This window comes from Blennius ocellaris (genome assembly GCF_963422515.1).
Source record: "Blennius ocellaris genome assembly, chromosome: 11".
Lineage (NCBI taxonomy): Eukaryota > Metazoa > Chordata > Actinopteri > Blenniiformes > Blenniidae > Blennius > Blennius ocellaris.
In genome coordinates this window covers 17,684,211-17,708,792 of record NC_137660.1, presented here as the reverse complement: position 1 = coordinate 17,708,792, position 24,582 = coordinate 17,684,211, and the positions used below count along the sequence as shown (strand labels likewise).

General features: G+C 42.2%; 2 protein-coding genes across 29 annotated transcripts in view; one reads left to right on the top strand and one right to left on the bottom strand.

Moving 5' to 3' along the window:
• The window catches only part of tnni1c (troponin I, skeletal, slow c), a gene marked incomplete at both ends in the record, with an annotated part of 5,485 nt that extends 4,185 nt beyond the window's left edge, over window positions 1–1,300 (bottom strand). The window contains one exon of the mRNA XM_080504725.1: window positions 1,295–1,300. Within this exon, the coding sequence (XP_080360851.1) occupies window positions 1,295–1,300 (6 nt within the window). The remainder of the gene's footprint in view (window positions 1–1,294) is intronic.
• c2cd5 (C2 calcium dependent domain containing 5) lies at window positions 582–24,582 on the top strand. 28 transcript variants are annotated; one of them, XM_080504988.1, is made up of 30 exons: window positions 582–891; window positions 1,325–1,433; window positions 2,348–2,434; window positions 2,572–2,743; window positions 2,838–2,933; window positions 3,162–3,317; window positions 3,409–3,646; window positions 6,532–6,692; window positions 8,312–8,536; window positions 8,981–9,069; window positions 11,142–11,250; window positions 15,311–15,425; window positions 15,507–15,605; window positions 15,732–15,843; window positions 15,944–16,023; window positions 16,733–16,919; window positions 16,999–17,163; window positions 17,583–17,627; window positions 18,084–18,224; window positions 18,758–18,821; window positions 18,923–18,984; window positions 19,084–19,182; window positions 19,312–19,401; window positions 19,487–19,565; window positions 19,953–20,042; window positions 20,499–20,531; window positions 20,844–20,945; window positions 22,077–22,270; window positions 22,567–22,713; window positions 22,823–24,582. In XM_080504988.1, the coding sequence occupies exons 2-30, from the start codon at window positions 1,344–1,346 to the stop codon at window positions 22,946–22,948; spliced, it is 3,453 nt and encodes a 1,150-aa protein (XP_080361114.1). In that variant the 5' UTR covers window positions 582–891; window positions 1,325–1,343; the 3' UTR covers window positions 22,949–24,582. The 28 variants fall into 28 exon arrangements, with proteins under 28 accessions (XP_080361114.1, XP_080361111.1, XP_080361110.1 ...); XM_080504985.1 differs by having other exon boundaries at window positions 20,844–20,975; XM_080504984.1 differs by having other exon boundaries at window positions 20,496–20,531; window positions 20,844–20,975.

Genomic DNA, 24,582 nt, shown 5'->3' with positions numbered 1-24,582 from the left:
CAATAACTTTACAACATAAACTTAATTCGTCTGAGGACCAGATGCAAGGACCAGACCCGTAATTAATTTCATATTATCAATAGGACTGCTTAACGACTGGATTGAAATTGAATCCACTCAAATCGATTTTCGTGAAAACCTGCGAGAGGCAGCATGCGCCGAAAGGCATCCAGTCCGCAAGAAAGAAGAAGAAGAAGAAGAAGAAGAAGAAGAAGAAGAAGAAGAAGAAGAAGAAGAAGAAGAAGAAGAAGAAGAAGAAGAAGAAGAAGATCATTACTACGCATGCGCATACAATTTAAAGGCGCCTCTACGGACCACTGTGATGGAAGACGTGACGTGCGTGCAATTTACGCATGTGAAATGCAGCACGACAGACAAAAACAAAGTCTCCTCGTTGCCTTTTATTCACGTTTATTTATTTAAAGCTTGCCAATGTGCGTGTGTAAATAAACCTAATTTATAAAGGTATCCATCCATTTGATGAGTGGGTGAGAATCAGTGCGTATGCTGTGCATGTGAAGTTTGAATTTAATTCCCACTGTACGAGGAGTCCCTGAAGGCAGCACAGTGTAACCCCTGACTTCTCATTCATCATCGGTTTCGCCGTTGTCACGTCAGCCTTCGCCTTGACGCGCTGACCGCGCGCTCCTGGAGCGACTTGATAGGTGGACGTGGTCACTCGTACACGTGTAACCGTGTCTGTATTATCGTACAATGAGGCGTTTTCTGTCGACCTAGGCAACACTTTTCCCGTGTGGTGGAGCGTGAACCAGCGTCTCGTGGTATGGGAGAGACACGGAGGTCAGACGATCGGCGGGCTGTCAGCAATTATGTCGGAGTAAAACGAGCCTACAGCCGCGTTGACAGCTGCCTGTCCATATTATAGCACTGGTAAGGGTAAAGCTGTGTGAACTCGGGGTTGCTTATGATGTCCCTTAGGTGGTGGCTTCGATGCCTGATTTGTAAAAACATGGCCGATCAGGTAACTGGAGCTAAAGAGATTTTGACTGCAATGCAGTTAACTTAAGTGGCTTTTCCAGCTAGCTTTGCTTCGCTAGGCTACACCCAGGCTAACTGATAGCCGCTGTCGTGTTTACAAACGCCAGCTAAACACATCCTCGTCGGTTTCATAAGTTACAGCGGCGATAAGATCACATTTCTAGTTTAGCTGGGGGAAGTTAGCGTGCTCGCTAAAGCGCTTGTAAACACGGGGAGGGGGGGACTGTCAACAACACATGGCCTCTCCTCGGTGTGAGCACTGGCTGGGCTCCGTATGACTGAAAGCTGCTGGTACCTTCATGGCCTTTTGGTATTTTATTTTCAGATCGACTTCAAGTTGAATCATGCCTGGGAAGCTGAAGGCCAAAATAGTGGCAGGGCGCCACTTGCCCGTGATGGACAGAGCCAGTGACCTGACTGATGCTTTTGTGGAGGTGAGTGAGGGCAGCACTTCCAATCAATCCATTCACTGTTGTAAAAAAACAAACATAAAACAGTAAACACCAATATATCAGGAGAGAACTGGGTCAGGTGATGTCCCTTTTACGGCTCACGGTGGACTGCAGAGTAGTTATTTGTTGTGCCAATACACTTCATGTCATGTTCATGTTATTAGATAATGTATTATAAACAATAAACGAAAGAGTTAGTTTCATGGCAAAACTTCTCCAAGCAGGGGTTATGTTGTCTTTTGGAACCTTATAAAAGTATATTTAAAAATCTGAGTATAATTGAAAAAAATAAAAAAAATAAAAATTCTTGAAATGTTTATATTTTACTTCAGCATTCTCAACTCAAATTTACTTAGTTGAGATTAATGACACAAAATGGGGGTGTTTTTGACCTTTTTGCTTGATTTGCAAGTTCAGCTTGCCACTCATGGGACTCATAATTTTTATTATGTCAAAAATATTTAAAACATTTTAGCATATAAGTTATGACATGTTTCAATAGTCATTTATTTTTTTGAGATTTACCTGTAGATGTGCGTTGTATTACATCAAAAAATGGTTGACATATTTGTGTATTATGGAAATGGAATATTAAAATCTAAGCGGATACATTTTGAGTGAAAACGTTTTTGGATTGACTTTTCCATCTTGATTTGATTGGAATATCACATACAAATATAGTTTGCAGTTTATATACAATTTATAGACTCCTATCAAGCCGTTTTGGCTGAGTTGAGCCGTTGATATGAGAGAAATCATTTATTAATTTTTTTAACTCTAGTTTGATCCTGATTCTTTTCAAGTAAGCAAGGTGATCAATACAATCATAGTCACCCCACTCTCCATATGTGGGAAATGAATGGTAATCTAATCATTTAATCGTCTTTTCATCTCAGGTGAAATTTGGAAACACAACCTTCAAAACGGACGTCTGTCCAAAATCTCTCAATCCACAGTGGAATTCAGAATGGTTCAAATTTGAGGTAAGAAGACTGTGCAGTGCTTTTGTTATTGTTATTATAATTACATAACATAATGCAATAAAAAAAAAGTACCAGGGGTGTCACTATTTCCCCCTTGTCTAACAGGAGTGATTTATTATTTTTTTTTTCCTGTCTAGGTTGATGATGAGGACTTGCAGGATGAGCCTTTGCAGATTACAGTATTGGACCACGACACTTACAGTGCTAACGATGCTATCGGCAAAGTGTACATTGACATTGACCCGCTGCTGTGCAGTGAGGCTGCTTCTGTCATCTCTGGCTGGTTTCCCATCTACGACACAATCCACGGTACAAAACTTGACTAATCTAACCGTGATAATTCCAACTATTTTTAACTGTCATTCCTTCCTTCATTGTTTTTCGCTTCATTGTTTGTCGACAGGTATTCGTGGGGAGATCAATGTTCTTGTGAAAGTGGAGCTCTTCAATGATTTGAATCGCTTCAGACAGTCGTCATGTGGAGTCAAGTTTTTCTGCAGTATGTCTGACATTATTTTTAGTTCATATTTAAATATTGCAAAAGCAGTGTATTAAAAATCCAAGATTTAAGGATATTGTAATTGTGTTGTGGTAGTTCTTAATCCAAGTCTGATGTGGCCTTAGAACTGATGTGAAAGAAAATTGCTTAAAACTGGAATTGGCATTGAGGAGATATTTGGTTGTAACTCCTTCCACTGTGTGGTTGCTGTTTAATTGTGCACGACAGCAACGTCCATACCAAGGTGCTACCGCGCAGCAATGGTGCATGGATTTGTGGAGGAACTCGTGGTGAATGAAGATCCGGAGTATCAGTGGATCGACCGTATTAGAACTCCCCGAGCCTCCAATGAGGCTCGTCAGCGACTCATTTCTCTTATGTCTGGTAAGAGCATATTCCAAATTTGCTTTCATGTACAGGGATTCTGTTCTCTCCATTGTGCGTGTCCTGTTAACGTGGTTTTCGGTCTCTTCAGGGGAACTCCAGAGGAAAATAGGGCTGAAGGTACTGGAGATGGGTGGGAATGCAGTGGTGGGCTACTTGCAGTGTTTTGACCTGGAGGGCGAGTCGGGCCTGGTGGTTCGGGCCATCGGAACCGCCTGCACGCTCGACAAAATCAGCTCTGGAAGTGCACCCAACACGAACACACACACACACCCGAACACAGCCCCAGCTTCTAACGCCTGCAATTCTCCTTCAAAGGATGGAAAGGAGTGAGTATGAAGCAACAACACAAGCATGGACAGTTTTTTTGTTGGGTTTTTTTTTTTTTTTTTTGGTCTCCTGTGCAAGTTTCACTGCAGAACTAGTTTGTAAGAATGAGCAATGACTGTCAAATCAGTGTGTGCATGAGAGGGGGAGTGTATGAGCAGAATGTACTGTATATGACTTTGTGCCCAGTCTTATCAGTTCCCACCCCCCCCCCCCCACCCCCCTGTGTGTGTCTCAGTATTAATAACTTCCCCTTGTAGTTGGTGTCTTGTGTATTGCATCAGAAAACTAACAGCACACGACATAACCTGAGACACACACACATGTATAGTACACACACAGCCATCCTGAACCCCCCCCCACCCACCTCCTCCTTTGTCTGTTCTTTTAGACCCCTCTTGCATGGCTTTCTGCTCTGCCACTGCATGTTCTTGTGCTGCGTCTTTTAGTGAGTATCTAGCACACATGTGTTCGGCTCTGTTCCCTGTGCTCAGTGTGATAATGTGCAGTTCATGTAAACATAACTACGCTTGAGTGCATGTGTGCCTCTTTTTTTGCATTTTTGAAACGTATTTCATCGTCTCTGTACGTGTGTGTGTGTGTGTGTGTGTGTGTGTGTGTGTGTGTGTGTGGGGGGGGGGGATCGGGATGTAAACGTCTTTGGTGAAAACTTTAATTTAGCAGTGGGGAAAGTATTTTTTTCTGAAGTGGGAAAACATGGATTGATTGTTTTTTTAGAGTGATATGCAGCACAATTTCTGTAGGTGTGATTGCCCCTATATTTTTAATATCTTGTACAAGTTGCAGAAAACTAACCTTTATATTCCCAGCCAGTTGCTGCTGACCTCATTTGGCCTGTGTACTTTTATTAACTACAACTCCGAGACTGTTTTATAATGTCCGAAGAGTTCAAAACATTCCTGGAAATCATAGAATAGTGGCTTTCGGGGTTTCTGCTTTCCAGTTGTCTGATCAGAGATTGTCTTCACCAGTGTCACACAGTCATCGTAAGATTCTCGGTACAATCACAAACTCGTACTTCCCCTATGATGAAAGTTTAAGATTAAAAAGAACTATCACAGGCACTCACTCAATGCTGTTTTTGACAGTTCTATAGCAATTTTAAGTGGCCAATCAATTCATGGCGGACTACAAAAAACATACTTTCTGAAATGCACTAATTCACTGGGCAAGAAACGGAAATCAAAATGTTGCTAAACTTGCAAAAAAATGTGATCATTTTTATATTTTTTAATTCGAAACTGAAATATTCATCTTGCATAATGCTGTTTGAATAACACTTAGCACTTAACACTCCAAACACTACCAAGGGTGCAGATGTCACATATTGAGTTGACATTTTTATTCTTTTGACTAACCTTTACTACGTATTAAAGAATAAGTTGATTTTTGTTCATAACTCACAGATCTCTAAAGCGGAGAACATTTCGAGTTGAGTCTGTCCACCAATGCAAAAGGCAGAATTTGTTTAGCTTTTTTCTCAAAACGTATTTAACATCAGTTATTCCTTTTGTCATTTTTGTTTTTTTTTTGTTTCTAAAAACAAGGATCTATTTTTAAACTGTGTATCCAGGCCCGACTCTCTATGACGACTTCTTATTGTGCTTGTTTGAGCCTTTGTCTCCATTTTCCGATGTTTGCATCCTTGATCTGTGTGTGAGCTGACAGTTATGTACCGAGTTTCCTGTGGCTTTCACATGACTTTAAATGGCATATCAGGGCAAAAAGATGGGAGTGGAAAAAAAAATCACCCCTCTTTTTGCTGCTCTTTTCCCTTTTTTGTCTCCTTTTTCACTGTACTGCAATGTCGTGTTGTCTTGGTTCTTGTGTGCATCTTTTTCTCCTTCTCTGCCTACATTTGGATTGGTGATGTTTCTCACTGCGTGCGTCCAAATTGGTCCCATGTCTTCCTCTCTCTCTCTCTCTCTCTCTCTCTCTCTTTATCTCTCCCCTTTCTCTCTTTCTCTCTCTGTGTGTGCTGACTGGCCCAGGTCTCCCCTTGCCCACGGATGCCGCTCCACCCACAACAGCCCCGTGCATTCGGCCTGCAGCTCCCAGAGACTTTCCCAGAACTTCTCTGTATCTGTCCCCACACTCATCTTCACTGGTACGCAGAGGCAGGGAAGGGAATTAGTGCAGGAGAAAGCGAAAATTCTCAAACGCAAAGAGACGATGGTGATGTTTTTGAGAGATCGTGAATTAGATTTCGAGAGAGCGATGGCCACAAAGCAACGTTTCAGCCGTAATGGATACAGAAGCACTCGGGCAAAGAAGAATGATAGCCACACAGCAACAAGCAACTCTTTGTGTGTGTGTGTGGGGGGGGGCACAGAAGTTAAAATTCCTCCACTTGTATTTTGCCTATTCTTCTGCGATGAGCAGTCAAGGTTTCCCCAGCTGCAGCTCTGTGCATTTGTGAGGAAGGGCCTGTGATCTCCCTCCAGTTACCTGACCTTTGCTTCTCTCTACTGGGACACGTGCTTCCGCCTGCCTCCCTTTGTTGAATCTGACCTTTTTTTGTTTTGCCGTGTTGCTTTCTTTAGTTACAGGTGTACGTGTGTGTACGTGTGTGTGCTTTTTCTTTGTCTTTACGTTTTGCTTTTCACGCCTGCCTTATTTTTCGTTCTCCAGCCATCCATAGCACCCGAGAAGCACCTGACCCATAGCAAATAAATCACACATTAGAAAGTCCCCTGACCACTGAACGACAACGTCCACACACACACACACACACACACACACACACACACACACACACACACACACACACACACACACACACACACACACACACACACACACGCGCAGGGGGAGGTTGTGGTGGCGACTGACATGTGTGCGTGTATGTGTCATGTTCTCCTGGCAGGCCGGTATTTGGTGAGGATCTGCCCTCGTCCTCCGGCCCGCCCACCCCTTTCAGAGCCCTCCCCACCTCCTCCTCCTCTCCTCCCCCCTTCTCTCCATCCAAGCCATGCAGCCGCCAGTCCTCATCATCAGACACAGACCTCAGTTTGACGCCCAAGACGGGTAAGAATACTTGGCCCCGTCCCCTTTTCCCCACTCTCATCACTCCCTTCTCCCACACATCATTGTGGTGCTACTGTGATGGCCTTTTTTTTTTTTTCTTCTTCTTCTTTTTATTTTTCTTCTTAAATTTTGTTCATTAAGTTGTTTTACATTTTCATGTTTAAAATGATGTCATTGCGATTTGTATTGTAACTATTTAGTCATGCTCTGTTCTTCACCTGTCCTCAGTGGCCTGGTGTGTTTTCTTTTTCACACATCTCATGTAAAAACTACAAGTATTTCGACTTGTGTGAAAAAGCACCAGACCTTTGTGATTTACCGACCCCCCCCTCCTGATGTTGTAGTAGTGGAAGCACTGTGTCTCATGGGAACTGTTGTGGATCTAAGGTCACATCTTCATTAGCAGCCATTATGGTTAATTATTGAAGAAATGGTAAGTTTGGTTAAACTCTGCCCCAAGAACAACTCGAGCACACATTAGTACAATCGAGTGCCTGAAGAACCTTTTATGAAGCCACTGCTGTACAACACCTTCGAATACGGAGCAGCAATCCCCCACTCAACATCCGCTTTTCTCTCGTTCTCCCCTTTTAAATTTCTTTTTCATGTTTCCTCCTCTGCTCTGTTTTACTTTATCATCTCACTGTTAATGTATCCTCCTATTTCATTAATTTTGTCTGAGCTTTACCTCCTTCTTGCACTAAATTCCTTAATTCAATTTGGAATGAGACGTTTCTTCCACAATAGAAGTAAACTACCAGTGATCTTTCTTTTTTTCTCAAATTAAAATATCTTACCCTTATTCGAATAACTTAATCATTTCCATGTAATATTATTTTAACTTGTGACTTCTGTTTAATTGAAAGCTGGATTGTTTATTTATATATTATAATGAGCAAGAAACTCAAAAATTAAGATAGTCTTAATGACAAACATTGGACTAGATCTTATGTGTATCAGTCACATATTGGCAACTCCCTCATTATCATACAGTAAGGATCAGCTAGGAATGACTACCAAAACAAAGTATGGCTAGATTTTCAGAGTTCAAATTAGGAAGTGCTTTTTTACACTCAGTTAACACTTTCTAACTTGTTGCTGTATCTTATTGTGTGAGGGTTCTTTTCACAGAAAATTGCATTCTTGGCACAAACGAGATGAAAAATATCCTGTATGTAATGTACCTGCTCATATGAGTGAGCACGGCTTACAGATTAACCTGAAGATGGCTGCGGCTTGTGGTTGGCGCTTGCCTCAGATTGTTCACATTTATTAATATGTTCATGGAATTAGCAGAACAAGTCAAGGTCCGGCAACTCTGCAGGCAATGCTACCGCATCACTACATGCTCGTTCAATTGGTTTGAGAGCAATAACCAAGAGAAGGCCAAACGCACAAACAAGGGGCATCAATAATAAAACGATGAATCTTCCACTAAAATAATCACTGCTTTACTACGTTGTATACTTCATCACTTTATCCCTTTCATATGCTTTTCCTCATCTCCTCTCCTCTCTTTGGTTGTTGTGGTTTTGCCCGTCATCCTCATGGCTTTCTGTCTCTTCTCAGCATATGTGTTTTTCCTCTGTGCACCATTCTGTTTTTTTTCTGCTGGACAGAGGAGCCCCAGCCAGTGCGACGCAGGCCTGGGATCTTTCTTTGCCCCAGCTCCCCCACCCTCTCCACAGACACTTTGTCCCTTCCTGGTTCTGGCTCTGTGGTCTGTGGTCACGGCTCTGCCCCCAGAGCAACCACCCCGCCCCCTCCCTCCTCCACCCGCTCAGACTCTGCCTTGCTGAGAAAGAGCGTGTCCTTCACTGAGGACCTGCTGCTGGCAGCCTCCGGTATAGTAGGACTGCTGTGTGTCATCAAGTAACCGAGTCTTGTATCAGTGAGGTGTTTGGCGTCACGGCTGCGTATTGGGTCAACGGGAGCACAGTTCACACTCCCGAGGGGTGTTAGCGAAAACATTAACTCGGCATGTGTGGTCTAACTGCCCAGAGCCAAATGTTACAACACTACAGGTCCTCCTCTGGATTCTTCTGCCCCAGCATGCGTTGTGATGTGCATCTGCACCTAAAGACACGGTTAGAGAAGGCAAATGTTAGGGTGAGGCGATTGATTTTCTGTTTTCCGAAGTAAGTTGTTCTGGGAGGTAACGGACTCTAAATGCACTTGACTTGTGAAAATAACAAACACTGTAATGCAGTAATCTCCACTGAGAAAGAGCAAGGCCATTTGATAGACCTGTGTATTAAAATTGACACTGCGATCTCTTCTGTGATCAGGAATGGGCAGCGGGGGCAGCGCTGGGAAGGAGGCGGGGCCCCTGAAGACTCTGCTCCGGCAGCAGACTCAGACTGCCCTTGAGCAGCGGGTACGGTAAACACTGAAAACACATGCTTGACACATACATGTATTCACTTGTTCAGCCTTCATGCAGAGAAAAAAAACGAACCTCAAATGTGCTATAAATTCTGAAGTAAGCAGAGTATTTTAAAAGATTTTGCTCTAAGATGCAGTTCGAGTGTCCGATGAGCATCCCAGTATTGCTACATGAGGGATCGCACATTGCTTTTCACATTGTTGCATGTGAAAGAGTTCTAACACACACTGATCAGATGTAAGTGTTTGATGGGTATAGGTTTGTTTAAGACCAAGTAACGCTCCCTCTCTCTGTCCTCTTGACCACTTGTGCTACTCAGGGAGCGTCTTCCTCTGGGTTATTTTTAAACGCCAGGGTATGTCCCATCTGTGTGGCACTTTTTTTTCTCTCTCTCTCTCTTTCTTTCTCTCCACCTTTCCCCTCTAACCCTGACCAAGCTAATGGCCACCACCTAGTCTTATTCAACTCCTAACCTGACCCCTCCCCCCCCCTGCTGTTGGTAGATATTTAGAGGGTTTGTACTGGGTTGAACAACATGGCAATGGGTCCTTGTGTGAAGCCTGTTTGTTTTGCTCGGTACCCACCCCTCCCTGAAACAGCCACAGACATGTTAGGTGGAGGGCTGGAGGCTAGGAGTTGTTTTCCCTTCAAGCGTGAAGGAGTGTGTGACTGTGTGTGAGTCTTCTTGATACCCATGTTGAAAACCTCTGTCCTTTTTTTTTTTTTGAGTCTGCATCTGGCTTCCTGTGTAATCGACAGGAATGACCGCACTCACTTCATCAATTCATCTTGCCCTTCTGGCTCTAAGTGGGAGGATTTGTCAGTCAAATAAACCGCCTTCTTCCATTTCTAAAAGCGCTGGAGAAGAAACGAATGATAGTTCTGCTGATTTCTGCCCACTATAGCCATTCATCACGATACCATCCTGCATGGTTGAAGATCAGTGCGTCTCTTGAGTTTTCTGTCTTCAACCTAGAATCAATATTAAGATGCAAACAGGCATTTTATGTGTGTGTAGCTCTTCTTGTGAGCATTTGCATGAGTTTGCATCACACTGTTCGACTGGCGGCAGAGGGCCAGCTGCCCTGTTCATTGAACGAGAAGCATGTAAGCCAGAATACTGATTCTCTGCCACAAACAACTTTGTCTGTGTGTCCTTGACTGTCACCTCCAAATCTAAATAATGCATGCTCAGGGAAGTGAATGAATCACTGTATGTTAAGAAAAAAACTTCCATAATGTACTTCGTAAACTTCACATCTATTTATAATACTCAAGCTTTTTGTTTAAAAGTGTTGTCTGGAATGCAGCAATAGGTTCCCTCTCGGAGTAAGACTTGCATGGGTGGAAGCCATCGTACTCAGTCCTTTCTGCATGTCGCCACTTATCCTGATGCCGTTGTCATTTTAGTCTACACAAAGCTGTTCAATATATTGTATTTCCTTTTTTCTCGAGGAATGCTTGATTGATCAGTTTTTGGCGGAATACTGGCAAAACAGGAGATGATATTTTCTTATCTACAGCCTGGATCTCATGTTAGAAAATCAGATTTCTCTGTTGTAGATGTCATTTGTTTTGAAACTTTAACACAAGCTATAGAGGCCTCTGGAATTTTAGTCTGTACCTAGTTATGTACCACAACTGCAGTACTGTGGAAAAGTTTAATGTGGAGAATAATTCATACATTGGCTGTATGTTTGCGGTTGTTTTCACCTGCTGCAGAATAAATTTGGAGACTCGCAGACTCCTTCCTGCTATTCATATATGATGGATAGACGGCATTACATTATAAATGGCGTAAACTTATGCTCAGTGCTGTATATTCAATATCCATTATCTATACATTTTAGTCTCTTGGAATAGTGGACAAAAAAACACTTTTCAATTGGAACTGCCACGTTGTCCTATTAGACAGTCGTCCTTGAAAATACCACAAGTTTAGTTAACAAGGGACAAAGCTTGGTTTATATTCATGACAAATTTTTAGCAGATATTTAAACAATAGGAACGACTCATGCCTGTATTTGCTTGATGTAAGTGACGCAGCTGTTCTCTACATGCAGGAGTTCCCCTTCTTCACCTTGACATCTTTCCCACCCGGTTTTCTGGTTCACGTTGGCGGAGTGGTCAGCGCCCGTTCCGTCAAATTACTGGACCGTATACACAACCCTGGTGAGTTCAGCACACACAAGTAAATCCTGGTCATTGTCCTGTGAAATATATGAGTTGAGTTCCTCCATTGACCTACAGTGTCCTGTGGGTGTTTTGTCTTGTTGCAACTGGCTGTTAGTCAATGCTACCCATTATTCTCTTTGTGTTGCAAAGTTTGTAACAGTGTCTGGTCCGAGTCCCAGTTCATCTCACTGTTTAGAAACATTGTGCTGAAACACTTTAGTTACGGACGAGTCCTAAAGTAGGTGAAAGCTGTTCCCGGACACACTGACAGTCTGCTGCTGTACATGCAGCAATTTGTTGGAAATGAATGTTAGGATAGGTAATCATTACTTGTATCACAACAGTTTGGACAACTTTCACCTCTTGGTTTGACCATTTGGCTTTGTGTAATTAGTGCTGATTAGGAATTTTAGGAAATGGCTGTGTCAGGCGTGTGTATGAGTAGAAACTGTTTGGTGTTGCTGCGTGTTCTGCTGCTGCCCTCTGGGGGTAAAGTGGTGCATGGCTCCAACGTGTTGCCTGCTACTTCCGTTATTTGATGTTGTTGGCTGCAGGTGGCAATAAAAGGTATATGCTAATATGCTGTGCTGCTCTGAGTTATCATATACATTCTTTTTTTTAAACTTGTGTTGCACTCCCTCTTATTCAGCTGTATAACCCTTCTAACCAGATTTGATTTGATTTGATGGCAGTCAGATATTTGCAATTTAGTGTACTGGCAGTACATGGTTTAAGATTCTCCTGAAGCGTGGATATCATAAAGCGTTAGAGTTTAGGAAAATGGTAGCACAGATAAATATGGGCTAGGTTAAGATAATGCATGGCCCTTTTCAGAGGTGGACAAGGAAAATTCTGCTACCTCTTGAAATATTATGCAATCTTTGATCAAAGTTACTTTTCTCAACAACTTTTCCCTGTGTCAAACTTAAACTGGAAACGTCCCAAAATAGCCGTGTTCACTATTGTAATGTCTTTCAATAAAGCGCAGCATCGGGCACTGTGTGGATTTATGACCACTGTTATTTTTTTCGAATATCCAAACTCGTGTTTTTATTGTTCAACTTAATTAACTATTTGTGTCTTAAATGAACAATTTGGTTCTCTGCTCATATGCACATTGCACTTTGGACCAGAGATATCGACAATCCCAATTTTTTTTTTGTTTTGTCTCCAGTGAAAATCAATTACAAAAAAAATATTGTCTTCTTTGACATATACTAAAACAACTTTGCTTTAAGTTTAATTACTGACAACTAATTATTCATTGATGTATCATATTTGAGGAACTTCGCTGCTCAAACCACACCTTAGGCATTGATGTGGTTCCCTGGTCCTTACCCTGCTTCATGGAGAGACACAGAGTGGGACTATTATTTTTTAATGCTGGATCAATATATGTGAACAGAGAACATGCAGCAAAGTGCAATAGTGGGATTTTTTTTTTTTTTGTACCAGCGAAGAACATGCTGTCGGTCAATAAAATGTATTAAGAAACTAAAATGTCGATACTTAGGGATAAACAGCAATGATTCAGCGCTTTTGAATGCTGTCCTGTTCAGTGTTTGGTCTGGTTTGAGGACTTTGTTCAGACTCACAAATGTACCAAAGCCTATTTTACAAGCATACTCGTCCAGTGTTTACGACAAGGGTGCCGGTGATTGTCCACACGTCCATAAATGGACCTGACTAATGCAGCGGTGGAATGCAGGCCCCTTTCAATTGGATCAAACTTAAGTGTGAACCCTAAGTGCGCCTGATAAGATGCCATTTCTTTTTCCATCTATGTAGATGGTAGATTGTACATTTTTGTACTTGATACTAACAAATGAAAAAAGTAAATTTCAATGATGTTTAAAGTGGTATGATAAAATACAAAAATATATCTTCATCCGACAGCATTATTTTGCAGAAAACCTTTTAACGACAACGCGTTGTGTTTAAAATGAAGCTCCACAGGGCAATCTATAATTTACTAGATACACCAAATAGAAACGTCTGCTGCATGCGTCTTTCAGTGTTTGATAGCCTCTCTCCTCCTTAGGTCCTGTTAAAAATTGTTGCGCTCGGCCCGAAGCTTCTACTCATCTCTGTTCTCCTCTTTTCTTCATCAGTCTTCTTTGAGATCGTTTTAGTAGGCATAAATTTAGTTTGTCTTTGTACAGTGAATGTGAAGTGCTGTCTGTCTTTGCGTGGTGACTGTGGAGTGCTGCTGTTGTGCCGTGCTTGTTTGTTAGACTGTCTCTTTTCTTTTTCTCTCTTTTCTGTACTAACGGTGTGTTCTGGCCCAGCCTTGGGTAACACGCGCTCATACAAACTGCTAGACTGGAATAGTGTCACTGCAGGTATTTCCCCCCTTTTACTGCTCTCACCCAATAGAGAGATGGCAGCTCAGTGAAATTAAATGGTTGCTACTTATTGAAATGGACTAAAATAGGTTTGACACGTAGCGCTAAATAAATACGACATAGCCTGTAAGTATACAGTTGAAAACAAATGAGTTCAGTGAGCTGCCATCCTCTGTCTAATCTGTGTGAGTGTGTGCTGAGCTGAGTTGAGCATGTCCCGTGTCCCCACCCCACCCCATCCAGCCTGGCCTGGCTACCTCCCCCTCCTCCGCCCAGCTCTTCCTGCTGCACAGAAGAGCTGCAGCTCTTCCCTAACGTTGTCCCAGCGCTGTTTCTAACGCTTCCCGAATTGGCATTGTGGTCAAACCTGTCTAGACCAGAGGAGGTTTAGGAGGTTTACTTTGTGACATAAAGAGCCACTGACTGGGCATGTGCATTCCTAACTCACTGGGCCGTATTCATACTGGGAGAAAGGAGGGACGGATGGATGGATGGAAGGCAGATTGAGAGGGTGGGTGACATTTGAGATAAAATTCTGTGAAGTCGGGATGGATGATAGGGATAAAAGGAAAGGAAAGTATGATACTGACATGTTTTCTTACTCAACACTGTACGAGATTTGATGGACTCTGGTAAATGAATATGGCCCTTCTCCGCCCATGAGCGTGCACATGGTCATAAGCGTGCACGTTGGTGAGCCTGTGCCTGTATGACATGCTGCTTCTGGTTCGAAGGAACCCACTCTGTGGGCCCGATGCCTGACCATCAGTCATTATTCTTCATGTTTTTCATTTTCCCCTCTTCATTCATTCCTCCTTCTCTGACACAGCAGTTGAGTTTCTCTCTCTTTCTGTCTTTCTGGGGCTCCATCAGCATGTTCCCCTCCCAGGGAGTCATGGGGTGCGGCTCAATACTCTAATGTTGCTTTCCTGGTGTTAGAAACCTCGAGCTAAAACATGAGTAAGAATAAAGTTGGCATTTAGCGATTAGCCTTTTATGATTTTTGTGAACATAGAGAAGCCTCATGAGACTATTGAAACACACCCGTGGTTTAGCTAAAGTATGATGAAGGCTAAATTCTTTAGAATTGTATATACTTGGAGAGGAAACACCTTGTCGTCCCATTTTTGAATCCCATCACAGCCAAAATATGTAATGGCCCGTGGCTGTGTTTCTTTTCTGTGTCCTTTGAGCAGCTGACTGAAAGGAGACAAAGAGAAGAGAGACAAACCGTTTTAGTGAACATAGAGATGAGGAATGCCACTGAGAACACACACACACCTCTAACTAATCGAACCCTTGACTTTGCCTTCATCATCATTCTCAGATTCTCATCACACCATTTTCTTTGTCACTTTGTTTTACAAAATGATCATATGCCTTGCTTTGACACACCGTTTACCACATGAATCATCAGAAAACACAAACTGCACTGTTTGTCGTTTGCCTCTTTTCTAAAAGTCAAAAGTAGTTGGACTAGATAACAGACCGCACACAAATCTGCAGATGCAGATTTGTCAAATTTTCTGTTACTGTGTTTGAAATTTTCAGGTGTTTCTTTCTTTTTTTTTTTTTTTTTTTTCTCCCCTTTTTATTTTCATCTGTGTTTTGTGTCAGTGTACTTTCAGTTAGACTTCAGTGTGAGGTTCTGTGAGGTACTGCACACAGTTCAGAAATTGTTGAAGGTGGATTTAGAGAGTTTTGTTTTGCAGACGAGCCAGAAACGCGCGACGCCTGGTGGGAGGAGATTCGCCAGGAGATCAAATCTCATGCCAAAGCTCTTGGTTGCCATGCTGTTGTGGGATACAGTGAGAGCACAAGCATTTGGTATGTAGTGCACACGTGAAAGTAGACAATGTGGTGTTCCACTTTCTTTCTCCTTTGATCTTGCGTCTTTTGTCACCGCAGCGAGGAGGTGTGTATTCTGTCAGCATCTGGCACGGCGGCCATCCTGAATCCTCGATACATGCGCGAAGGCTGCCTGGACATAGGAAGCACCGACCACAGGTTATTTACGTGTGTGCAAGTTTGTATAGGTTTAATTCAAAGGCTGCGCAATTCTCCAAATTCTCTAATGCCCGTACATCTCAGATCGACGGACAATGATACCATAGGCTTCTTCTCAATGGGCAGGTTTGAGGAGCCATCGCCACCGAGCTGCGGCTTCTGTCACATCCCGTACGATGAGCTCAACATGCCATTTCCTGCCCAGCTCACCTACTGTTATCACTGCAGACGGCAAAAGGTGTATTTTCAGTTGATCATTCCCTCAAATTGTCTGAACATGTTAAAGGTGTAGTTGGATCTCCTGACTATAAAACACAAACACTTTTGTTTTCTCCAAGGTTCCAGATGTGCTTTTTACAACAATCGACCTACCACATGAAGCAGCTGTCACAGGAAAAGGCTGCCTGATCCAGGCCAGGTAAAACACCTCTGATTTTCACACTTCTTAGTTTTATCTTTATAGTTAAACATCTTTTTGAGAATGATCACTAACTTTATCATAACCTCAACCCTGGAATTTGCACAGTACCGAGATCATTAGTACATCAGTCAAATCACAAAGGAGATTCAACAGCGTGCCAAACAGTAATATTGAATAACTGCAAATTAATCAAAGTTGAAGGTATTTTGGGGGTTAGGGTTAGAAGGGCTCGCTTGTTTTCCTTTTCTTGACAATTGTATGGGCATAAAAATCTAAAGTGATTTGGGCAGTCTGGATCTAATTTTAGTTATAAAAGGATTCCATTTAAAGTTACACATTTTAAATGTATTAAAGTAAAATCTATAGCATGGAAATACATTGAGGGGGATTTCTTGAAACGTAAGTAATTAACTCAGTTTTGCACTAATGTTACCTGTAACATTTACCATTGATAACATGTATCATATCGGCATTTTACTATATTCCTATATAGTGTTAAATATGGCAATAATGAAAAGGACTGCAAACTAAAAAACATGCATGTATGTATCGATTCAGATATAAATGACGACTTATTATTGACGATAACACTCAATTTACCAGAGAAGAATAATTAACATGTTTGCTGGACTTCAGGGATACACACAGCACAATTTGGTCGGTACAATGAATGTCAACTTTAATATCAATGCTAAATCTCTTCTAGACTGTGCCGTCTGAAGAAGAAAGCCCAGGGAGAAGTGAATGCGACGGCCATCTCCAACCTGCTGCCTTTCATGGAATATGAGCTGCACACTCAGCTGATGAATAAACTGAAGCTGCGGAGCATGAACGCCCTCTTTGGCTTGCACATACAGATCAGCATTGGGGAGAACATGCTCCTGGGCCTGGCTGTAGGTTGCAAGTTTAAAAGATTTAAAGCGTGGTTTATTTCTCTGGTGAAACTCCGTCCTGACGTTTGTATGTTTACAGTCTGCAACAGGAGTATACCTGACAGCCCTGCCCACGCCTGGAGGCATCCAGATTGCTGGGAAGACCCCCGGTGACCTCAGCAATGAGCACCACATCTTAACTATTCAGAAAAGGATCAATGACACCATAGCCAAGAACAAAGAGCTCTATCAGATAAACCCTCCGGTGAGACACTGAACACTTGTTTATTAACAATTGAAAGGTGAGCTTGGTTGTTCCGGGTAGATTCGGTTTCCACTGTTTTTAGTGCAACACTGCATTAGCGAGGGTGTCATTCAGGAGACCGACACTCATTTACCTGTGTCTCAAACCTGTTTTCACTGAAATGATTTGTAATGGATTTGATCTGTAATTTTGTTCATTTTGAAACAAATAGGACAAGCAGTTTAATAACTGACTGTGTGTTTGACACAGTGTTTATTCTATCCAGACACATGCATTTGGGGGATTGGTATTTTCTATTGTTAAAAACATGTGCGTTAATCCTGTTACACATCATATACAGTCTTTTCTGTTAAGTATTTAATCTGTTCTATGTGAATCATGAGAAACTTACCCATCTTGTCTTTCTTTGATCATTAAAGAAATTATTTGCCCTGGACCCTGAGGTGTTCTGCGGCACAAACATGGTACTGAGCATGTCAACCTTTCGCTGTGAGCCGCAGCAAAAGCATGACGAATAATTCACTCTATTAATCATGATTCTACATCACCTGTACTACGACTGTATAACCGCTCCTAACTGGGGACTTTCTGGAACAGGGTGATGGGTAACCAACATCAGAGTCACTTCCCAAGGCACAAATGTATCCGTGCACTCAGCCCAACCACACTCGCATTTATGGATTATTATGGCGTGTCTGTGTCACTCATTACTTCTTCAGAGTCATTCTGAAGTTAACTGTGTGTGTGTGAGAAAGTAAAGCAAGACTGCGTGACTGTGAGCATGTGGAGTGTTACTAACGTAGCTGTTCTATTACCTATAGAGTCACGGCAGACGTGAGGTGCAGATGTGGGCTGTGGAGGTGGTCTGGTGGTCTCGGTAACGTCCCGTCTGCTCACGTGCGGCGTGATTTTGTTTGCAGGAGCTGGCGGAAGAAATGGTGGGTTCTCCGATCCCCGAGCCGAGGCAACGATCCAGACTTCTGCGTTCACACTCGGAAAGCTCAGACGAACTGTCAGAGCTGGATCTGTCCCATGGCAAAAAGGATGCCTTCGTCCTGGAGGTGTGTATGGATGTCGATCAATATTGATCGGGAGGGAGGGGGATCATTTATTCAGACCTTGGGGGGGGGGGGGGGGGGGGGATCTACATGTTCCAGTAAAATCCAAGACTCAAAATAATAAGAGATAAATAAAAAGTACTCGTGTTTTCATTTGCTTCCTGAGTGCAGTTAGAGATTCGAGGATTCGAAGATCAGTATTCTAAGTGTGAAATCCACTCGTCTATCAACTACACTTTTTACAGAATAATGTATTGACATTTTGCTGGTATTTGTATATAGAGGAAACAAAAAAAAATACAAGTAAAGGTTTCCATTCATATATAAACACAACATGGTAAATTACCACATTATCTCGATTTTACTAAAAAGATTCAGACTCCCATCAATTAACTCGCACAGTCTTTATTTAAATAGATTTGTTTTTTGGTTACAGGTATTTTTCTTGGTAGGTAGTTGATAAAGGGACTGTATAGGAGCTGTTATATCCAGTTATTTCGACAAACGATAGTCACTATTTACACTCTCGTCCATAGATTGATGACACGGATGCTGTGGAGGACATCCACTCTCTGCTCACCGATGTACCTCCTCCTACAGGTATGTGCGCGCAATAATTCATCATTACACTTGCCACATGCTGAGTCATTTGTCTCTTCAGTAATTTCTCTGCTCTGCTCTTTCTGCTGCCTTGGTTTTAGGTTTCTATAGCTGTAACACTGAGATCATGCCTGGGATTTATAACTGGACTTCAGGAATACAGGTACAACAACCGTTTTGTGCCGAATTAATACCGTTCAGACAAGAAAGGATTCATTTACACAAAATGTCCTCATTTGTCTTTTCCCTTTCTTTGTCCCAGATGTTTACATCAGTGAGAGTCTTTCGGCTGAGCAATGCCAATCTTACTAATCAAGGCTTGAACAAGATCTTCACTGACCTGTGTGAGAATCTGCTAAAGGTAAGAGATGTGTATACACTCTTTACAGTGCCATGCCTTTCATGTGCAATTTGCACGCTTTCCATTGCTAATGTTGATAGCTATGCTTTAAATATGTTACAAACCCACAATTTATCCTATTTGTTCCAGAGTTTTTACTTTAAGCTGCGCTCCATGATCCCCTGCTGTCTCTGCCATCTGAACTTCACTGTCGCCGTTCCAGAGGAAGAACTCATACAGGTGAAGCACTTCAGGACATCCCCTTCATTGAAGTACCCGCTGTGTCAGCATTTAAATCCATCTTTAAAATGATTTATACCACCAGGTTGCAGTGACGGCAGTCGCCATGACGTTTGACAGAGATCAGACTCAAGACAAGCCAGCTGAGAAACCAGCCACCAAAAGTCTGTTTGAGAGTTTTTATTTTTTGTTGTGATCAGATTTTTAGTTTGATGTTGGGGTGGGCTTTTTGTTGGAAACACATTTATATGTGTAATTGTTTGTATGCATTTAATTTATTGTACGTAACCAATGAGTAATTTTTTTGTAACAAGTTTTTTTTTTCCAACTTAAAAAGGAGCAAGATCATGAAGGTTGTCTCTGCAATTTTGAACCATTTCCAAGCTATTTTCTAAAAGGCGATAATTAACAATATGTTGCGCGAGCAAGTGTTCTACCAGAGGTCTACCAAAGATTGAAATTGTTTCTGTAGTGAAGAAGAAGCAGATCAGGCTTCTCTTAATAGTAAAATGTATTTAGAAAGAATTATATAACCGAGTGCATCTTTTCAGGTTGCACTGAAACTGAGGAGCAGCTACAGTTTCCCATGGAGTTGTGTGCCGACTCCTCATCAAACACTCAGCCACCGTCCAAAGTCTCAGGTATTCTTTTTAACTCGTACTCCCTCAACGGGCCCCCTCAGGCCTGCTTTACTAACAGCCATTGCCTCATCTCCTCCGCTAACACCTCAGGTACAGTCTCTTTATTCACCCCTGCTGCAAAGCTCTGCCAAAATCATCTGATAATGGTTCGAACAGGTAAATAAACAGTGACGCGCAGTAGCCCCGCGTGTTTTGTTGTGCCCTGACCTTAGACCACAGTGTGCCGTTGTTTAGCTGAGGTCTTGTGCACGTGAATCAAAGTGGTTTTAGTCCCGTTGAAGAATCCAAGTCAATGAAAGGAAGTACTGAAAAAAGGATTTTGGTGTACTGGGACGATGGTTCCAGGTAAATAAACAGAGCTGGGTTAGTCTTCTGAGCAAGTAGTTGATATTGATCCCTTGTGGCTTTCTGACAAATATAAAGGCAGTTAATTGTCTGTGTGTGTCTGTCCAGCAGGTGCCCTGGAGAGTACCAACATTTCATCGAGGGGTAAGTGACCACCTCATCCACTATCTCCCCCTACCCTGCTACCAAAACAACTACACTGCCCATGTTGTGACTTCTCATCCTTTAGTCTCGGACACAGTTATCCTGCACCGCTCCCGAACTTCATCCAGTTTTATTCTTTTCTGTTTATTATTTATTTTTTATTTTTTTGTGTCTTGTGTTTTTTTCTTTTCTTGTTGTCATTGTTGTTGCGTTTGTATATGTCTGGGTGTGGGCTGTGTGTGTGTGTGTGCGTGCGTGTGTGTGTGTGTGTGTGCGTGCGTGTATTTGTTTGTTCGTGTGTGTTCTCTCCAGCTGCCTCCGTTGATTACGGTTCCTTTGCAGACAGATGCAGCACCTGGCTAGAGCTGCTTAGGCTGAAAGCTCACACCATAAGACGAGGATCAGTTAAGACAAGTAGGAGGACACAGTCTCTAGCACATCCTGGTGATCATACCCACAAATACAGAACACGGTCTACAAACACACGCTGACACACACACGCTGACGCACACTCACACACCCCTCCATGCATGCCGCTGGGGGGCGGAGCATTGTAAATCCAGCACTGGCTTTTTGAGCTCGAGTGTGAAAGACGCCCCGCCCCTCAGAGGGATCCGCAAACAAATGCTTGGCTATAAAAAGGGCCGGGAGCCAAATGGAACCCACGAAGTTTGCTTTGCACTCAGAGTGCATCACTTTTCACCTACCTCTTGCGTTAATCTGAATGGATATACCAGGAATTGATTTTGTTCTGCTTTTGCCTTTTTGAATCTATTTAAGCTGATTATTATATGATTTGAGACGCTCCTGTTTGAATGCTAAAACCTTACGAATCAGACCGGTTTTTCAACGACACGTAATGGTACCATGGTGACGGGTGGCAGTGCTTTTCTGCGAGAGCTGGTATGATTGTCAGTCCTGTGCACAGTCAGGCTAATGGGGGCTCTGGATTGGTGGATGTGAGCCACACCAGGTGAATTTGCAGTAAGACAAGGGGAGCATCTTTCACACTCCAGCTTGTGTACGTGTGCTCAGCTCATTCAGCTGTCTTGTCACTCTTCGTGTCTCAACTCTCTTTCACAAATGCCAACAGATAGAGATATCCTCTCGTGTACTCGCACTTGTAAACAGCTGTGCCCAGGTCTGTCTGTCTGTCTGCAGACATTGTGTAATTGTCCGTTTGCTTCAGCTGCATGACCATGCATGACCGCGCACGCTTTCCAAGTGATTGTTTTGGCACCACGCATACATGCCACTGCATGTCGACTCGCACATGTGTCTGGCACACACAGAAGACTTAACACATGGACATCTATTTGCACACGTGTCACTCCTGCTACCCAAACACTAAAAGGATTGCATGTACATTTCACTATTTTCTTTTAAACCTCATATCTTTAAAAAGGAAAAAAAAAAAAAAAAAAAAGTGCCACCATTTTTGAGTGTTTTCTGGTATCTCCATTTCCTTTTTTGCCCCCCTCCCACCTCTCTTTCTCTCTCTCTTTTGCATTTCTGCTTCCTCTCTTTCTCCCTCTGAACTTGCAGTCTCATCGTTGGAGCGCTGCAGTCCGCTGCCGGAGGGGCGGTCCCGCTCGCTGCGCTCCAGCCGCTCGTTTGGGGGAAGTTCAGTAACCGTGGTGAAGATGACGCCGCTCTCCTTCCTCCCTGGGACGCGCATCATCAAGTACCTCGGGATCATCAACATGTTTTTCATCAGAGAGACGACGTCATTGCGAGAAGTACGAGCTACATGAGTGCAATCGCTTACCATGAATTCTCCCCACATGTAGTTACATGACACATAAAGGTGCTTCTCAAAATGTTAGGATGTAACGTGAAAGATAAGTGAAACTTCCGTTTGATTTACAATTAATACACAAAATTTCTTTTAACCATTGTAGCTCAAAGGATCACAAAATGGGAGTGACTGCTGAAATTGCTCCAAGTTTCATGCATAAAAACTGAAAAACTTGGTACATTTTTCAATGGTCTTTCTCTTTAGATAAAAAAAAAATTGTTTGTTTCTACTCTGCAGGAAGGCGGTGTTAGTGGCTTCCTCCATTCGTTCATAGCCGAGGTGTTTGCGATGGTTCGAGCTCATGTAGCAGCACTGGGTGGCAATGCAGTTGTGTCCTACAGCATGAAAGAGTGTGTGTTCATGGAAAATCCAAACAAGAACCAGGTACTTGCCACTATTATGCATTGTGTCACCGTACATGCTGGGACATCTTTACTCGTGGTGTCCTTGAGGTTTAATCTTCCATATTTGTTTATTCCTTGGATTTATTTAGGCTCAGTGTCTCATTAATGTGAGCGGAGACGCGGTCATCTGCGTCAGGGAAACGGACCAGGAGGCAACAGCCTCCATGACAAATATCGGCCAGACCTCTGGAAGTGGAACCGACGGGGCTACATGACAGTGACACACACACACACCCTGAGTCTGACTGCAGGAGATACAATCTGATTGAAGAAACCGTCTCAGTCTAGCCGTCCAAATCCGAATGATTATTTGCCTTAAAATCTCTGTAAAACAAAATCCAAAAATTTGGACAGAAGTAATAAAATTACTGATGCACTCAAAAACTTGTATTAATGTAGGACAGGTGGGTGTTGCTCTTTATGTTGTTTCTGTGTTTAAAGAGAGCATTTGTGCAAAAGATACAGATGTAGCTACTTCAAAAGAAATGTGGTGATTTGAGAGTATTTATAAGCCTTGTGGTTGAAACGACCCAAATCAGCTCTCTGCATTTAATTCTCTCTCTGTATTACCACCATCCATATTGATGTCACCTCCTGCTGTGGCACAGTGGCCATCCATTTGTGTGTGGGCCTGAGTGACACTTTAGGCAGCTATAAATAATTTGTCCATCCACACATCGCAGGCATCATCCAGCAGCCATACTTAAAAGGGACACTTGTTACTAAACAACTGGATGATTTCAGTACAGCCAATTTTTATGGAGTGTTTTCATGAAACCTGTTCCAGATCTGAGTGGCCTGCGTCTGTGTCATGAGTATTTGGATTTGAACAGACTGCAGCTATTCCTCTTAAATTCAAAGTTTGGCTTGCAGGAGAAATGGAAGCTAGGTTTTAAATAGTTGAAATATTAAATCTATTAACTATTTTCCATCTAAATTAGAATTTGTATTGACGTTTTGGGGATGTTTTTTTTTTTTTACTTTTTGTCACAGTATTGCTCAAAGACAGTAATCCTATAGATATGACTTCTTACAACAAGCTTCAGATCCTGATGATTTGTCTTGTTTTTATTTATGAGGACAACTGAAAATACTGTGATTTTGGTAAAAACAAACAGGCCAAAATTGCCTGTTCCTATTTTTGAGTGAAAAATGTTCCCATTAGAAACAGACATGTATTCTACTTGCTCTTTATAATTAAAACTATTAGATTTTATTGATTTGTCTTTCAATGCATTTACATCTGGAGTGAGTGGTGAAGATGGTGATGGGTATAATGTTAAATGGATGTGAATAAAGCTATAGGTTATATAAAATGCACCAGGGTTAAAATCCTTTATGAGGTCATATGAATTTATGAGTCATTAAAACCACCAGATCTGTGTTTTGAAGCTTCTCATGTGGTGTAGATTCTCTTCTTGAGAAATCAAAGAGTTTTGTGTCAAATTTTGTAAAGTTTGTTGAGGTTCATCACTTATGATATTCATGTTACTGGTTATACTGGAAAAAAAGGCATCTTTTCGTGTTGGTGCCCCCTGAAAAGACACTGTAAATGTTCTCATGAATCAGATTAAAATATTTTTGTAACATAAAGATTTATGGATCATACAGCTCACTTGCTTGTGCAATGAACTCACATTAGGGTTTGTTTTTTTTGCGTGATTATTGGAGAATTAGTGGTACTCTAATCATTTTATGTGATCAATTTCCTATATTTGTGTCAAAAACTTGAATGTATATACATGGATGCTTTGGCTTTTTGATGAACAGCATGCAGACCAACTTTTTATTGCCATGAACCTGTATGCTTGCCTGGTGAGTCTTGCACAATAAACTCAAGTCAAACCAA

Coding starts and splice junctions, on each gene's coding strand:
- c2cd5 (XM_080504981.1), top strand. CDS start 1,344: ATGCCTGGGAAGCTGAAGGCCAAAATAGTGGCAGGGCGCCACTTGCCC. Junction 18,225..18,757: donor AGGATGCCTTCGTCCTGGAG/GTGTGTATGGAT, acceptor TCTCGTCCATAG/ATTGATGACACGGATGCTGT. Junction 22,714..22,822: donor AAAATCCAAACAAGAACCAG/GTACTTGCCACT, acceptor GGATTTATTTAG/GCTCAGTGTCTCATTAATGT.